Source organism: Prionailurus bengalensis, chromosome B1 (assembly GCF_016509475.1).
Source record: "Prionailurus bengalensis isolate Pbe53 chromosome B1, Fcat_Pben_1.1_paternal_pri, whole genome shotgun sequence".
NCBI lineage: Eukaryota > Metazoa > Chordata > Mammalia > Carnivora > Felidae > Prionailurus > Prionailurus bengalensis.
Genome location: NC_057344.1, coordinates 64,911,523 through 64,930,115, shown reverse-complemented (window position 1 = coordinate 64,930,115; position 18,593 = coordinate 64,911,523). Strand labels below are relative to the sequence as shown.

Sequence of the window (18,593 nt, the reverse complement as noted above, 5' to 3'; positions counted from 1 at the left end):
TGCCATTTTGGAAGTTGGTTTGTATTCTTGATGTGAACAATTCATAGGAAAATTTTCTTCTTAGGAATACAGAATGCATATGTAATGCCCTTTCTTTTCCATTTCCTTTCCCTTAGTCTCCCTTCTCTCCTCAGCAGCCTACATTTTATAATTTGCCAAGTCGCCCCTACCCTCCATCTTTGGCCTGTAAGCGTCCCCAGGAACTGCTGTAGAAACAAATAAATAATTTAAAATGAAGTTACAAACACAAAAGTCATCATTTTGGCTATTTTTAAATGGCCTTACCATTTTAAATTTTTTTTTTTTTTCAACGTTTATTTATTTTTGGGACAGAGAGAGACAGAGCATGAACGGGGGAGGGGCAGAGAGAGAGGGAGACACAGAATCGGAAACAGGCTCCAGGCTCTGAGCCATCAGCCCAGAGCCCGACGCGGGGCTCGAACTCCGGGACCGCGAGATCGTGACCTGGCTGAAGTCGGACGCTTAACTGACTGCGCCACCCAGGCGCCCCAAATGGCCTTACCATTTTAATAAATGGTAGATACATTTCCACACTCGCTGACAGAAGCCAGCATGTTCATTGTTATGTATTAATTCCTTACCCAAGACCTAAAGGCATATTTAATAAATGTTAACTGTTCCACAGTGATTTGGCTAGAAGTTTTCTGGAAGAGAATAGACAAGTGCTGTGATAGTATAATCAAATTTTTCTTTTTCTTTTCATAAAAGTTATTATGATGATAGCAGTATTGCTTTAAAACAGTACTTTTCAAACTTAAAGTATTTATATGTCACTTTCATGAATTTTGCTATGTTTTTTGACATAATTACCACTTTTGTGATTTTGCAGTCCTTTTACCATCTATTCTAGTATTTCACAAACTTAGGTGAACATGAGATACCCCTGTAGGGCATATTAAAATGGTTTGTTCCTACCCCTGGAATTTTACATCAGAAGGTCTGGGGCAGTGCCAGGATTTTACATTTCTAACAAGCTTCCAGGTAATGTTGATGCTATTGCTGCTGGTTCAGGACTACACTATGAGAACCACTGACCTATAGTATTATTAACTTAATATTCTTTTGGAACCTTTTTTCCTTACTTTTTTTTTTTTTTTTTTTTTTTTTCTTCAAGGAGACATTTGATCTGTATTAAAACCAAGTAGATACTGTTGCCTTCCCTGTATGGTCTGAGCCTGAGGCATGCTTGCTTTATTCTTGGTGGAAAGATTTGGCAAAGGTTGTAAGACTTGTAAAATAAACTAATATTGAACTAAGTTTTCTTTTTTCTTTTCTTTTTTTTTTTTTTTTTTTTTTAGTTTTCTTTGTAATGTAATTAGGATCAAAAGACAATGAGGAAAAAAAGTAACTTGCTTAAAGATGATTTAATTCTGTGTCCATAAGAAACTTAAAAATCAGCTTATGTAGTACCGATGGTATACATGCAATATTTTAGCAAATACTGCTTTAGAATTTGGCTAAGTTCTTCAGTTCACTGAAGTGAGCTTAGTGAGCCTAGAATCTTTGTATGTTTTCAGTTGTATTCAGGATTCTATGCATTGATTTACAGAATCAACATAAAAGAATTATAGAAGGCTAAAACTGAACAACATGCTACTTGCTATATAACTTATTCTATCCAAGGAGGTTCCATTATTGGCCAAAGCTCCGTCTTTATAGCACAGAGTTGAAAGGTAATACTTAATTTTTTCTGCTTGGACAGCGTTCTAAACAGGTTTTTCTCATTTATTTTAAAGAAGTCACCATTGTAACCATTAATGGCTCCAGAAGCAAACAAATGTACAGTTTTATTAGTGTCTAATGTATTTTATGAAACAAGCTTACTCCTGTCATAGATGTCCGTGTTTTTCGAGTAGCAGCATCATTGGCCATGAGTTATATTTAATTTAAATGGCATGATCACAAATATTATCCGAAAATAATGCTGATCGACCTGCACTAGAGTAGTACTTCCAGCAAGACAGAAAGGCTGAGTTGTATATTTTGGAGAGATGGTTGGTGAAAGATACTCAGACTCTTGGGACAAACTGTATGCAAGATGATAGAAAAGGTACCAGTAAGACTTAACTTGAAGTGCAGGTGCCCGTGGCTTCTGAGTAATGAGTAACAGTTATCAAATACTGCTTTAAATACCTATTGCTGCATGAGAAATTATATGCCATTTTAGCAGCTTAAAACAGTTTCTCGGTCAAGAATTCCAGTGTCACTTAACTGAATGCTTCTGACTCAGTCTCTCACAAGGCTACAGTCAAAATGTTGACTGGGGCTACATTTATCCCAGAGCTTCATAGGGAGACGTTTTGCTTCCAAGCTTACTCCCGTGGCTGTTGACAGATCTCAAGTCATGCATGGCTGCCTATTGGCCGGAAGCATCAGTTCCTTGCCACATGAGCCTCTCCACGGGCTACTCACAGCATGGTAGCTTGGTTCCAACAGAGAAAAGGCTCTGAGATAGAACAAGAGCGGGTGGCCAGGATGGAAGACAGTCAGAGTGACATCCATTGTGCTATTTTATTTGTTAGAAGTCACTAGGTCTAGCCATCCACACTGAAGGACGTGAATATCAAGACACAAGAATCAGTGGGGACCATTTTAGATACTATCACCTTTTGTTAACTATCTGCCTACCAAGATATCTGGTTTTCTGAGGAACAAAGGGAGCTTACAGTTCCAGTCTCTGTACTTTTATACAGAACTGCGGATTCTTTGTACTGCTTCCTAAGGTTTCTTTTTAGAGAGAATGACAAGTGAGGGGAAGATCAGGGAGGATATCTGTTATGTTGCATTGCCTTTGACTAGTGGTGGAAGGATAGAAAACCAGACCAAGTTGATCACGTTGACTTTTATTGATAGACTCTGATTACTTAAAGATACTATAGGAGTGAATAGCAACAGCTGAGAGCTCAAACATGTTCTTCAGTATTTGAATGCTCTGATTTAAGACTGTTTGCAATATTGCTTCTGTTTGTATTAAAAGAAACTAGTATGGTTTGCAGACTAGTACATTGAAAATGATACACAATTACGGACAGCAAATGGCTATTCTGTGTCATGATTTTAGTTTTATTTTATGATTCTGAGCTTAGCGATATTTTGTTGGTGTATACTGTCATGTCTTTTCCTGCAGAGTAACCAGCAAAGAACTCTACATACCAAAAGAAAATGACTTAGTATGGAAAATTAACAGAGAAACTAAGCCTAATAAGTAAAAATCTAGGAAACAACTACTTTTGAGAATTAATCTCAAATCTCTCCACTTTTCTGTATCCCAGCCGATACCACTCTAGTTCAGGCCTCCATTTAGTTCGTTCAGAATTATTGCAACCTGACTTCTTTTTAAAACAAATTTTTTTAATGTTTATTTCTAAGACAGAGAGAGACAGAACATGAGTGGGGGAGGGACAGAGAGCGAGGTAGACACAGAATCTGAAGCAGGCTTCAGGCTCTGAGCTGTCAGCACAGAGCCTGATGCGGGGCTCAAACTTCCAAACCCTGAGATCATGACCCGAGCCGAAGTCGGTCACTCAACCAACTGAGCCACCGAGGCGCTCAGCACCCTGACTTTTAACTAGATTCTTTCCTCTAGGCTTATTTGAAAGGAATGAATTTTTCTCTTTCTTGTTATGAAGTATTATTTTTATTTTTTTATTTACAATTTTTTTTTTAATTTTTTTTTCAACGTTTATTTATTTTTGGGACAGAGAGATACAGAGCATGAACGGGGGAGGGGCAGAGAGAGAGGGAGACACAGAATCGGAAACAGGCTCCAGGCTCTGAGCCATCAGCCCAGAGCCTGACGCGGGGCTCGAACTCCGGGACCGCGAGATCGTGACCTGGCTGAAGTCAGATGCTTAACCGACTGCGCCACCCAGGCGCCCCTATTTACAATTTTTTTAATGTTTATTTTTGAGAGAAAGAGACAGAGATAGAGTGTGAGTGGGGGAGGGGCAGAGAGAGGGAGACACAGAATCTGAAGCAGGCTCCAGGCCCTAAGCTGTCAGCACAGAGCCCGATGTGGGGTTTGAACTCATGAACTGCAAGATCATGACCTGAGCCGAAGTTGGGACGCTTAGCTGACTGGTCAACTAGGTGCCCCTGAAGTATTCTTTATTTTTTAAAATCAACTTTGAAGTATAAATAACATTCAGTAAAATAGCCATATCTTCATTGTACAGATTTGAGTTTTTGACAATACATTGGTGTAATCACCATGATTAGTGTATATGCATTTTCATTCTTCCAGAGGATTCCCTTGTGTATTGCTCAGCCCATCCTCATCCTGTACCTTAGACTGGGGGAACCATTGATTTGCTCTTTATTTTGATGGGTGAGATTTGTCTTTCCTATTGTTTCATATAAATGAAATGATTGTAATTTTTTGTGCCAGCTTCTTTGTAATGTTTATGAAATTTTCCCATGTAATTTCATATATTGTCTTTCTTTTTTATTACTGAGTAGTATTCCATTGTTTGGAAATGCAGTTTGTTTATTCATTCACCTTTTGGTGTTCATTTGGATTATTTACAGTACTGGGCTATTATCAGGTTCTGCAAAGTACGGGTCCAGCGATCTGTTTTTATTAAAAAGTTTTATTGGAAAACAGCTGTGCCCATTCCTTTTGTATTATTTGTGGCTGCTTTCAGGCTAAAATGGCAGAAATAAGTAGTTGTGACAGAAACTGACCACATGGCCCACAGAGCCTAACCTGTTATTCTCTGGCCATTTAAGAAAAAATTTGCCAGCCTCTGATATTATAAATAAAGCTGCCATGAACATTCATGTACAGTGTTTGTTTGGGCATTTGTTTTCATTTTTCTTTCAGTTCCTAGAACTGGAATTTCTGGGTCATGTGGTGAACGTATGTTAAAGTATATAAGAAATTAAGTTTATATGAAATAAGTTATAAGAACTGCTGGTCATATTATAGGTATCACGTTTAAGTGTGTAAGAAATTGCATTTTCCAAAGTGATAGTATTTTATATTTTCACCACCAGTGTGTAAGAGTTACATTCTCTCCATATCCTCTTACACATGTTGTATTAACATTTTTTAAAAAATATTTTAACCATTCTGGTAGTTGTATAATAGTATCCCAGTATGATTTAATTTTGTGCATATTGATGACTAGATGATATTAAGTATCTTTTTATGTGATTGTTGGTCATTTGTCTTTGATTTAATTAAAAATCTGTTAAAATCTTTGGCCCTCTTTGGTATTGGGTTGTCTTATTAGTGTTTGTAATTAGTGTTTGTATATTCTAAATACAAGTCCTTTGTTGGTTTTTTGTATTATGTATATTTTAATCCGTTCTGTGCCTAAAGTTTTTTTTAATGTTTATTTATTTTGAGAGAGAGAGAATACGTGAGTGGGGGAGGGTCAGAGAGAGAGCTGGAGCTGGGAAGGGGCAGAGAGAGAGAGAGAGAGAGCGCCTGTGTGCGCATGCACACGAGTGAGGGAGAGAGAATCCCAAGCAGGCTCCACACTGTCAGCACAGAGCCTGGCATGGGGGTTCAAACTCAGGTACTGTGAGATCATGACCTGAGTTGCAATCAAGATTAGATGCTCAACCTACTGAACCACCCAGGTGCCCTTGTACTTAATTTTTTTTTTTTTTTGAAAAAAGGCTTCATTTATTTCTCCAATTTTCTCATTGTTTAAAATGGGAGGATAAATCTGGTCTGCTTTGTTAGGGCAGGGACAGTAGTTTTTTGTTCATTGCTGTGTCTCTGGTGGGTAGCACAAAATGTGGCAAAAACTAGCTATCCAAAGGTCTCATCTGAATGAATTAGTATTTAGAATACCAACAATCGTGGGATCACGTATTACCCATACTGTTTTCTGAGAATAGATGAGTTCTTTGTTATAATTCTTTGCAAATTATGAAAAGTAAACATTCTGTTTTATTCTTGTTGAAGTTTACAAGGTGACAGTAAGGCATTTTAGCCTTGGTGCCTGCATTCCATCTTCTAGAAGGTATTCATTATTACTCTTTTGTGCACAAGTATTATCCACCTGAACATTTGTAATCCAGTCAAGCCTTTTTTTGTGTGTTTTCAAAGGTGATTTGTTCCATAGGTGTCCTTTGGTTGTTAGTCATTGAAGAGCTAAAGAAAAGTTTCTAGTAACATTGTGTTCCAGCGATTTAAAAGAAAAGCATGAAGTTCAGTGTTTTCGCACTATCAGAATTAATTTCATATGTATCAAAGAATGATCCTTGAATTAAGGTTCTGTGGGCAGTTTTTTTGTTTGTTTTTGACAGATTTTTAAAACTTGCTTTGGAAATTTTCTAACACATTATGCACCTTTTTTCCCTAAGATTGAAGAATGAAAAGGCGTTGCGTCTCAACCTTATTGGTAAGTAGATTTACTTATTTGACACTCTGGCTAGAGGATAGTGAAATTCTGCTATATGCCTATTTTTTTGATTCTTCTAGGCAAATACTATTTTTATCTAAGTGAATTTTTTTTTACCAGATTTAGTTAAAACCCAACAAAGTAAAATCAATCATTGGCTCTTAGAAAGCGTTAATAATATCTACTCAGTTTTTTCAGAAACTATTTAGTTTATGTTTAGCTACCTATATCTATCTATCTCTGAAGTTTAATTCTACTCCCTAATGATTAGAATTAGGAAGGATTATGGCCTAAGTATTTTGGAAACAGCAGCTTATATTTAATGATGTGGATACGCGCATCAGTCTGTATCGCAGTGTCATAATCTTTTTTTTTTGTCATATTTATTGTTAGTAAATTTTTACTTATTAGCCTGACTTAAAAATAGTGACCCTTAGGCTTTATTTGAACACTTCTCATCAATGCTTTCTCAGTTAATAGAATAGTATTTCTAAGTAGGTCATCCATATCTGGAGTAGGGTCATTTCTTGATCTGTAATTTTGAGAAATCTAACTGAATATGACCCTGATCGTCAGATTTAGGGTGAGGTTTGTTAGCTCGTTGATAATGTTGGTCACTCTTTGCACAGTGTCTGGCAGCTCTTGTATGGTTAATATATTTACTGACTTTGAGGCCCTGGACAGGTTACTTATTCTCATCTGTGAGTAGGGATAATAATGTACTGATCCTCATAGGATTGTAAAGCTCTTGACATAGAGCCTGATGCTTATTAAATGTTCAGCAACGACCATCTTCACCATTAATCTAATCAGGTTTGTTTCATTATTTTAGAAAAGTTCTGTCCTTTGCTTTTGAAATACTTAGAACTTCATGTTCTGTTATTCTTTTAAAAAAAGAATTTTTCATTCTTACTGGACAAGAAATACACAGAAAAGCATCTCTTCCACCCCTGTCTCTTCCCCAAATTAAAATGTGACAATCTGATTTCTGACAGACTGGTTTAATTAGCTTTGAGCCCACACAAGCCTTTGTATTTAACATTGAAATAAATTTTGATACTATTTTAAACACACTGATGTTGAAAATTATAATGAATACTCATTGCATAAGTGATAACTTACGGTGTTGAATGATCTTGGTACCTGTTGTTACAGGTGAAAAACTCCAGTGGTTTCAAAGTCATCTTGATCCCCAAAAAGCAGGATATTCAAAGAAAGATGCTTGTGAATTAATTGAAAGGTAAACACTGGGCATGTTATGAGCAAAAGGTCAGAAAAGAGGGACTTGTTCAACCTGGTTCTTCAAGAGACAGAGTTCTATTCTGGATTTATAGAGGAGTAAACGGACTTTGTTATCTGAAAGGCTTTAAGATTCACACCCTGGCTTAGCTACTCTAGTAGGTTTGTAACCTTTCTGAGCGTGGGTGTGTTAGTTAACCCACCCAGTTAGTTCTTGGGGGTCAGGAAAGGCTTCCTAATGGAAATATTGTCTAAACTGACACCTGAAGAGTAAGAGTTAGCAGGTTGAGGTAAGTTAGCTGAAGAGCCTTTAGGCAGAGAGAATCACAGGTAAGAGCGACATATGTAGTGATCTGCCAGACATTTGTTAACAGGTTCAAAGAGGGCATTGTGACAAGTACAGCTAATTAAGGACCTCAAGTATCATTGTAAGTTTGGACTTTATCGAAGGACATTGGGAGCCACAGGAAGCTTTTTACAGTAGGCACCTGAGATGGTCATATTTAAACTTTAGAAATATCACAGTAGTGAGAATGAGGATGGATAGCCTGAAGGGGCATGGTTTTGGCCAGGACACTGTTGAGAGGCTCATGAAGCAATCCAGGCAAGAGATGATGGTGATCTCTGCATCATTAGTAGCAGTATGGTGAAGAGAAATGAAGACTCTGGAGAAATTAAAGAAGGTAGAAAGTCTCGCTCTTTAGTGAAAACTTAGATGTGGCATAAAAGGGAGAGAGTAGCATCAAGGAGGACACGTACATTGTTTACTTGGCCAACTGGGTGGATGGCTATACTGTTTCCTGAGGTAGAGAGCCAGAGATGGAACAGGTTTGGTGGGGGATGAGGGGGACTGGGGTGAACATAAGTTCACTTTTGATGTGTTAAGCCTCCATGGGACATCCAAATGGAGATGTCCAGGAGGTGGTTGAATATGAGGATCTGGAGTTTAGCAGATACTTGGAATAGCAGGCAGTGATTTGGTTGCTGAAGTTTCAGAAATGGTTGGGTTATCCAGGAAAGGTCTGAAGTCTGAGGACTCGAGAAACTCAGAAGAATACAAAAATTTCAAGGACGGGTGAAGCCTGGGGTTTATATTTTAAATGAAGTAATGTCAGCCAAATGTACAGACTTGTAATTCAGGTTGCTTTCTCATTTCTCAGGTATTTAAATCGATTCAGCAGTGAACTAGAGCAGATTGAATTACATAACAGCATCAAAGACAGGCAGGGAAGGCGGCACTGTTCCCGGGAGACAGTCATCAAGCAGACAATGGAGCGTGAGCGGCAGCAGTATGAAGGATATGGTCTTGGTGTGTTTTCTGTGATTTTATTTTTTTCTCTCTAAAATACATAGCCATATCAGATTTGTAATTCATTTCAAATGCTTAATTTTAAAAATTCTGTTTATTTAGTTTGTTTTGAATTTCTTCCTCTGATTTCCTTTCTTTTGTGAGTATATCAAACAATTTTTTACTTCATTTTTTTCCTTACATTCTCAAAACTGTCACTTGTGACAGTGACATCGTATCTTTCTACTGTGACAATAAAGCTTTCCTCTCCCTCTGGCACATACCTAATTTGCTTTATTGTGGAGTTATTACTTGCCCGTCTCCAACTACATCTTGTTCCTTTAGAGTGGGTGCTGTGCCCTCCTCGTCTTTGTAATTCTTACAGGACCAACCTTTATGGGTTGTAGTCATACTTGAAAAACTGTAAAATCAAACATTCATTCATTCATTGTGGCATTTCTGTGTTACTAGTTTACTAACATTTTCAGAAGAAAAGCACTTAAGTGAGGGTACTTAAGGCTTGCAAGGCCCACAAACGGTGATGACACAGAGGCAACATGGCCTGCAGATGGCATTTGATTGACTTATTAATTGCCATTGTAGAAAAAACCTGGTGATTGCACATGAAAAATGTAGATTTCTGGCTTCTTTTTAAAAAATGCAAATGGTCTGGCAGCATAATCCACAATAGTGGAGTAACAGCTGTCCCTTTTAGATTTGATCATATATTCTTAAGTTTGCCATGGTCCTGTACATTCCTTCATTCACATTCCATTCCTAGCCATGTTATGATTGCATTTATGGTACATGGATTTACTTAAAAAGCATAGTATGAACGAAATAATAGCAAATTTTATTTTTAAATTTTGGTAATAATAACACTGAAACATGGGACCCTAAAGGAAGTATCTTGTGGATAACTGTTGTGTTGGTCCCAGCCTATTGATAGTGGTGCTGTCTGCTAGACATGCCTGAAGTCTGGTACTTGTGGTGAGCCCCCATGGGCATTTCCCCAACCAGAGCCAGTGTTGTGGTGGGACCAGGTTTTGTGGTTCGTATTAGGATTGCATGTTGCACCTCAGTAACAACCATCAGGGGACTTTGGGGAAAAAAAAGATTTATTACTCACAAGTCCTAGAGGGTCCACAGCACAACCCAGGACATACAGGGAGGACAAAGGTAGAGAGAGGGAGTGTGGACCTGGGGCTCTACCTTTATTAGGACCTAAGGTGAGGTGCCAAGGGTTTCACAGGTTCATTCTGTATTGCCAAATTAGAAACACAGCAGTGGGAGTTAGGGCGGGAGAAGGGAAAAGTGGGGTCACTCAAGTGTTTGGTTACCAGGGCTTTCTGAAAGGGAACTTTCACGGATGGGGGCGGCCTGGTTTCTCATCTAGTTGTTTTGCTGTAGCTGTGTCATACAGCTGGCAAGACTTTTATTTGAGAAGGGTGTCTGTGATACGGATGTCTAGACAATCAAAAGCTTAACGTCAGGCACCTACACTATAGTAATGCTAGAAACCCTGAAGTAGTTGGTAGTTCCTCTTCATTATCTGTAAGAAGTGCGTTCCTAACTGAAAAAATAACAGAAAATAGTTTTAGAACTAGATAGATCTGATTTAAACCCTTACAGCTTACTATTAAACAGGACAAGTTATTTAAATCCTCCCCTCCTGCGGCTTTGTTTTCTTCAGTTTAAACATTGCAATAAATAGCATACTTACTTCCACAGGTTGTTTAAAAGTTACATAAAGTTTGATTTATCAAAGTACCTGACACAGGAAGTTGAGGGAGAGCTTCCACTACTCCCTTTCATGGAGTTGTCACCATCAGACTATAAAATTTGTTTATGTTTGTAGTCTCCATTTTTCCTCATGTTCCATTTTCTTTGTAACCCACTTTAATTAGCTGTCGTTTCCACTCAACTAACAGTACTGGCAAATAGTTGCTATACTGGGCATTGATTCTCAGTCAACTTTTCTGCATCATTTGATACATATGATCAATCATTTCATTTTCTTGTCACACGTTTCATTTGGTAAAGAAGACCCTTTCCTACTTGTCTTTCTAGGTCACTGGCCGAGACTTTAGTGTCCTAAATTGACTCCTCTTCACAAACTAAATATTGGCCAAGGTCTCTATTTTGGGGGCCTCTTCTTTTTATCTGTCTATACCAATTCCTAATGGATTTCATTCCGTCTCGGTTTGAGATACTGTCTACATGCCCATAATTTCTAAATTTGTATCTGTCAGTGCTAACTTGTCCCTAGAACTCCAGATTTGCATTATCAAAGATGGGTTTCTTAAAATCTCTACTTGAATGTCTTCTAGGCATCTCAGACCTGACCTGTTCCAAAGCAAAGTCCAGCTTTTCTCCCAAAACTTTCTTCTCCCACATGATCTGTATTTCCAGCAGCGGCATCAGTTGTTCAGGTCGGAAGCCCATGGATAGTCACTTTTACACTCCGTCCATATCCTCAGCAAAATACATTTTGCGTCTGATAAATTTTACTGCTACTGTCACCACCTCCCTAGTTCGAGCCACCATCGTTTCAGCTGTACCATTGTAACGGCCTCCCAGTTGGTCTCTGTGCTACTGCTCTTTCCTTCTAAAGTCTGTTCACCATGTAGCCAGCAGATTAATTAACAGGACGTGGCCAAGGTCAACATGTATTGGTGATTGAGTCAGCCCAAAAACTCAGATCTGGTGTTATTTCAGGCGTGCCACAGTGCTGCTTCCAGTGTCAGGGAGTGCGTCTGGTGAATAAGTCACCTTCTTAAACTAAGCCCTTTATACTTCCAAAACTTACTTTTCATATAGCATTACAGCAGTGCTTTGAAATTTTGTTTTGCTTTGGATGTTTTCGCTGTCACTTTTGTATGTGAGATAATAAACAAGGAAACTGTAAAGTGTTGTAATTTAAAGAACGTTGATTAATGGATGTAAATTATTTTCTTTCCTAGAGATTCCAGACATTGTAAATGCAGGTAATCTGAAAACTTTTAGGTAAGTCTGTCTCTTTTTATTACTCTTTGAAGCTGCATGTAAAATACACGAGACATAAACTTTCTTCCCTTATGAACCTAGAACTTTGAACTTAGCTCTAATGAGCTAAAAAAACAAAACAAAACAAAACAAAACTCAAGGGTTTCTTTTAACTTTTTCTGTTTTATCAAAGTAAGGCTTTTCCTAACTTGTGTTTCTTTGAAACACCTGATATACACCGAAATGATAGTGACATGGTGCTTTTATTTATTTTTAAAAGAAAATTTAGATACCTTAATATAATACCTAAAAGAACTTGTTCTCACTATTCTTCCCCAGTTCATACTTTTTAAAAGATAACCTAACAGCAACAGACTTGATGGCTCAGAGTTCTTTCAGAAAGGATGGTTATTGGGAAGTGATCCCAGAGAAAAAGTTAAGTCATCAAGAACTAGTTAGTCTGGTAGTTGAAAGATTGAGTTTTCTAGTGTAACAATAACATGTTTTTCGTTTCTGAAAATTACTGTGATTTACCACCATGTGTGAAAAGAAAAATCTTTTCTGACTGCATTTTGGAAATTTGCCAGGTATGATCTAGGTCCTACTTTTTATTTATTTATTAAAAATTTTTTTTCATTTTTATTTATTTTTGAGAAAAAGAGAGACAAAATGTGAGCAGGGGAGGGACAGAGAGTGAGAGGGAGACACAGAATCCAAAACAGGCTCCAGGCTCTGAGCTGTCAGCACAGAGCCCCACGTAGGTCTGGAACTCCTGAGCTGTGAGATCATGACTTGAACTGAAGTCGGACTCAACTGACTGAGCCACCCAGGTGTCTTAGTTCCTACCTTTTAGATTCTTGAAACCATATGGCCAGACTGAAGATTCAGGTTAGGGAGAATAAAAGAATGGAACAGAGCCTCCTTCTAACTTCTACCTAATATTTTCCTGAATTGCATTTTGGAAGTTTTGGATATGTGGGAATCTGTGTGCAGTTATAGCTATTGTAGGTTAATGAGAAGATGCAAGAAATACGGACAAAGCAGACCTCAGTTCTTGGGACTCTTTTTTTTCCTAATGCATTTATGTTGTTTGTTTCTAGTGCATTTGAATCTACTATACATTCATAAACTTTGTTCTACTGCTTTTAGAGTTTTAAATACATTGACTGTTTCCCCATCTCACACCCCAGCAACCCTCTGTGTGTACTCTCTTTTGTTTAGGGAGTGGGATTTGGATCTGAAGAAATTGCCAACCATTAAAATGAGAAAAATTTGTGCTAATGATGCAGTTCCCAAGAAGTGCAAGAAGAAAACTATTATAACCGTAGACAAAGATTTAGGGGAATTGGAACTAAAAGATGAATCCAGTGACTCAGATGAGGAAATGACTGCAGTGGCCTAATTGTCCTTTATTTCAGTTGAAAGTAAATAAATGGAAAGCGTAGTTATATTTGAACTGATTATGGTAAATAACTGTCTACATACAAGAATTTGCCATGTAGCTTATCATCTTCCATGATGAAACTCCCATTTGCAGTTTCAAAAAGTGTTATGATTTTCACTTAAAAATAAGTGTTACTTTCCATTTACATTAAGTTGCTAAAATAGATATAGTGAAATAAAATAAAAGTACAATCTAAGATCCATTTAACATGATTTTCCTGGGCATAGGGAGTGATCTGAATAAGGAAAAAAAAGTGTTTTAATTTTTTTCATGTTCACTTTGGATCACCTAATCTCAGACTGTGGGGTATGTACAGCAATGTGTTTTCTGAAAGGGTCCCGTGCATACTTCTTGAGTAGTGGTGATAACAAAATTGTCTTTCAGTAATAGTGTTTCACTAATCTTCCTCTTAAATTAAATCTATTTTCTTTCCTTGTAAGATAGGGAAAATGTGATATAGGATAAATACACACTGATGGATTATACATTATTTTTATTATCTTTGAGCCAGAGTTTAATGGTAAAGAAAAAAATGGTGACTATTTTCATAATGTTAGTCTCCCACACTGTAATTTGTTATCTTTTAACAAATAAGATAAGTGGTTGCAGGTTAACTCTTTTTGTTTGTATATTTCCTGCATGAAGGCTGATAGGTTTTATCTGTGGAAACAAAGATCAGAGCATCAGTTATTGCGATTGTGTTATTTATTCTTCTAAGTGATACACTGAATGACATATAATATAACTCAGTATTTCAGATATGAAAAAAATGAATGTTAGAATGTTGTTCTTTATAGGACTTGTTAAATGCAGTTATCTTTTAGGCTGTTTTCTAAGGGATACAATGCAAGTGTCTTTGAGTATTTTCAAGAAAATAAATGTAAAAGGATGCTATAAGAGGTTTACTAGACATTAACTAAGTCTTGTTAACAACTTATTTAAAATATTACAGCTTTTTTACTATTGACAATTAAAAATAAAATATATTTCCATAATTTCACTTCTTAAAGTTCCAATTATTTCATTTTCAGTGTTTCAGTGTTTCAACTGATGCTGATTTGCTTTCTTTAGTAATCTTTGTAAGAGTATGGTTTTATGGTTAGAGAAGTTCCTGTCTCTTTAGTCACTGGAAAGTGTCCTTTTTTGGGGGGGGGGGGTTCATTTTTGTTTCAAAATGGCTATAAACACTGAATCTTTTTTTTTCTTTCAATATATGAAGTTTATTGTCAAATTGGTTTCCATACAACACCCAGTGCTCATCCCAAAAGGTGCCCTCCTCAGTACCCATCACCCACCCTCCCCTCCCTCCCACCCCCCATCAACCCTCAGTTCTCAGTTTTTAAGAGTCTCTTATGCTTTGGCTCTCTCCCACTCTAACCTCTTTTTTTTTTTTTTCCTTCCCCTCCCCCATGGGTTTCTGTTAAGATTCTCAGGATCCACATAAGAGTGAAACCATATGGTATCTGTCTTTCTCTGTATGGCTATTTCACTTAGCATAATGCTCTCCAGTTTCATCCATGTTGCTACAAAGGGCCATATTTCATTCTTTCTCATTGGCACATAGTACTCCATTGTGTATATAAACCACAATTTCTTTATCCATTCATCAGTTGATGGACATTTAGGCTCTTTCCATAATTTGGCTATTGTTGAGAGTGCTGCTATAAACATTGGGGTACAAGTGCCCCTATGCATCAGTACTCCTGTATCCCTTGGATAAATTCCTAGCAGTACTATTGCTGGGTCATAGGGTAGGTCTATTTTTAATTTTTTGAGGAACCTCCACACTGTTTTCCAGAGTGGCTGCACCAATTTGCATTCCCACCAACAGTGCAAGAGGGTTCCTGTTTCTCCACATCCTCTCCGGCATCTATAGTCTCCTGATTTGTTCATTTTGGCCACTCTGACTGGTGTGAGGTGATATCTGAGTGTGGTTTTGATTTGTAGTGAATCTGTTTTTAAATTATTTTTTGATGCAAAAAGGTGATTTTATTAAAGCACAGGGACAGGACCTGTGGGCAGAAAGAGCTGCCAAAACTGAATCTTAAAGAGAAGAGAAACTGTTTTATCTGGTCTGATATTTAAAAAGTCTTACTATTCTGTTAGATAAATAACTTATGAAAATGGCAGATTGTGCTCTCCCTTAAACATTTGTTCCTGGTTTTCCCTATACCATCAAAGCAAAAAATAGAACAAGCACCCTGGTTGGAACTAGAATAGGTAGGTATTTGTTGAATGGAAGAATTTACTTTATCATTTAGGATAGTAATTATAATTCATAATTTTATTATATATCATTATAAATAATTACCTGTTACTCCTGGCTGGACCAAAGTAGCCTAAGAGATAATTTGTTGTTACAGTATTGCTTTTAAGTGATATCCCTAATCATTATCTATAGAACATGTTTTTTTCCTGCAGGGATAACTTGTGCTGCCTTATGTAGGCTCCTTCCTTTCGGTCAGTAGATTGTCTTTGCAAGATGGCTTCTGCAGTCCATGGCCTTGGAAGATAACTCACTGGCAGTTCTTTGTAGACCAGGGGTGGTGAATTTTTTTTTTTTTTTTTTTTTTTTTTTGTAAAGACCCAGATAGTAAATATTTTAGGTGTTGCAGCCCAAATGCAGTTTCTTTTTGCATATCTCTGTGTGTGTGTGTATGTTTTACTACCCTTAAAAAGGTAAAGCTCATTCTTAGTTGTGGCCATACACAAAATAAGCTGGATTTTTCCTGCTTGCCATAGTTTGTCAACAACAAGCGGAACTTCCACGGATATGAGCTAATGGTACATCTCTAAGCTCAGAGCCGTCAACTCTGACAGTGGTCTCTTTCCAGATATCCTAGTCACTTCTTTTCCTCACCGACATAGGTGTCTCCTTAGGACTCTGTCACCTCAAATAGGAGCTTTTACTATTCTTCTATCCCTGTGTTTCAGGAGCAGGAGATTAGACAGGTGTCCTCTTTGCTCTATTGCCACTGCCACTTCTCTGTTCTTTGAAGTTCTATCACTGTCACCCTTTCCTTATTATCTCACCTCCCAGAAGAACCTTCTCATTCATTGAAGACTTTACTTGGCCTAGTTTTCTTCTCCCTTATTTTAATCATTTCAGTGAATCCAGGACCTTGTGGATAACAAATCTAAAATTGTGACCCTTTTCTCCACTCCATTCAGACACTTCTCAGTGGCCACACCCAGATACTTACCAGCTCCTGAAACTCCCATAAAATTCGACTGTTCTGTGCTCCATTCACTATCTCCTATCCCCCTCCACTGCTGAAGTTCTGTACTTTGACCTCATTCTTTCATTGTGCACCACCTGTCTTCTGTTTTCAGATTCTTTTATGTTTTGTTTAGATTCGGGTTTTAGAGTTGCCTCCTGTCACATGCTCGCCATCCCTCTGCCCCTGACTGCATAGTATCGTCTTTCAAAACTCAGAGGAGCACACCAGGTTATCTGTCTCCTTTGTACCTGTTGTTCCCAAGTAGCTCAGCATTTGTGGAGAGTATCAGGTTTTTCCATTCATGTTTGTACATCTCAAGTGGGTTCTCAATACTGCTTAGCAGTTTTACTGTGTACCTGTAATAAGTTCATTTTCCCAACGTTTAGATAATTTTCACTACTTTAAAAAAATTTTTTTTGATGTTTGTTTATTTCTGAGAGAGAGAGAGAGAGACAGAGCCCAAGCGGGAGAGAGGCATTGAGAGAGGGAGACACAGAATCTGAAGCAGGCTCCAGGCTCTGAGCTGTCAGCACAGAGCCTGACCCGGGGCTCCAAACCCATGAACCATGAGATCATAACCAGCCGAAGTCGGACACTTAGCCGACTGAGCCACCCAGGCGCCCCTCACTACTTTTTCATGTTCTAGCTTAGCTTTAATATTTGCCTCCTCAACCAACTTTCAGTTTATATACATCGTTGAGACAATGAAACTGCTCTCCCCTTTCCGTCTCCCTCCCCTTCCTTCCCTTTCCATTTTATGGATGTAGCAGCTTTTCTCCTTTCAATGGCAAATACTCCTATTTGTGTCCTGGATCCCAATCCCTGTTCTCTCATCAGGAACCTTTAATCTCTCCCAAGTTTTTCACCTAATTTCTGAAAACTGCTTGTAAATCATCTTTGATTCTTCGCTTTCTCTCTTCCATACCCTCCCAATTAAATTTAATTAGTCGGTATTTGTAGTTCTGTTTTCAGAAAGTCAAATCAGTCCATGTCAGGCCATCTCCACTCTTTGCCCTTACCTGTCACTTCCTCACTGGCCTTCATGCCACCATTCTTGTTCTTCATAATCCATTCTCTGGAGTTGCTGATGAATTTTTGAAAATGTACACTACAATATGCTACTCCTTTGTTCATCTTGGTATAGTATCATTCTGTCATTTCTTAATGGTATGTTTATTTGATGGGTATAATTTTGTTTTTAAACACTTATTTTTTCAGAACAGTTTTAAGTTCACATCAAAATTGAGGGGAAGGTAAAGAGATTATCCGCTCTGCCCCCACACATGCACACCTTCCCCCATTATCGACACCCCCTACCAGAGTGCTATATTTGTTACAACTGCTGAACCTACATTGACATCCATCATATTTGGGGTGAAATTCACATGACCTACCATGGCCAAAGAGGCCTGAAATAATTTGATTCCTAACTGCTTCTCCAACTTTTACTTGTTTCCACTTGCCCTTGGCTTATTGTACTGCAGGTACACAGACAGCTTCTGTCTATTCCTAGAATGGCCAAACTGTTTTCTATTGTGGAACAACTCTGCTGGCACCCTGAAGACCTTGTGTTTATCCATTTAGGCCAGGCTAGGTTCAGGCTAACCTGAGCCACGATGGCCCATGATCTTCCTGGAACACAAGGATTTGGGGCATGTGAGGAACTATCATGGGCCACTTCATGTATGCCTCCCTGTCTCCCAGAGAAGACGTGAGACAGTTGTCCTTGCCTCCAGATTTTGATGAAGTATGAGACTTTCCATTTTGAGTCCCTTTAGGGCATAGCTGCAGGCCACAAAGTTGCTTAGCTACAACATGGAATTAGTATCTCAGCAACAAGGTGCCCCACCCCTTCTGTTGCATTATAGTGTCCTCTTTTATGTCTCATGCCCCCTCTTTTTGTGTCTTTTCTTGGGACAGGACTCATGGGGCTACTGGTGGTTTGTCTTTCTTCTGCTATCACTGTAAGTAATAAACTTTGTGACCCTAACAAGGGCTTGCTGTTTCTACGGTAGCTGAATCTTGCTTGACAACCACTT

At 38.1% G+C, this 18,593-nt stretch overlaps 1 protein-coding gene across 2 annotated transcripts in view; it reads left to right on the top strand.

Moving 5' to 3' along the window:
- The window catches only part of TMA16 (translation machinery associated 16 homolog), a 67,183-nt gene that overhangs the window by 14,455 nt on the left and 34,135 nt on the right, over positions 1 to 18,593 (top strand). The window contains exons 3-7 of one of the 2 annotated variants that reach the window (XM_043566216.1): positions 6,340 to 6,377; positions 7,533 to 7,617; positions 8,777 to 8,925; positions 11,868 to 11,910; positions 13,111 to 14,328. In XM_043566216.1, the coding sequence (XP_043422151.1) occupies positions 6,340 to 6,377; positions 7,533 to 7,617; positions 8,777 to 8,925; positions 11,868 to 11,910; positions 13,111 to 13,291 (496 nt within the window). In that variant the 3' untranslated portion in view covers positions 13,292 to 14,328. Of the gene's footprint in view, positions 1 to 6,339; positions 6,378 to 7,532; positions 7,618 to 8,776; positions 8,926 to 11,867; positions 11,911 to 13,110; positions 14,329 to 18,593 lie in introns of those variants that run through there. The other variant, XM_043566225.1, reaches the window with a different exon arrangement.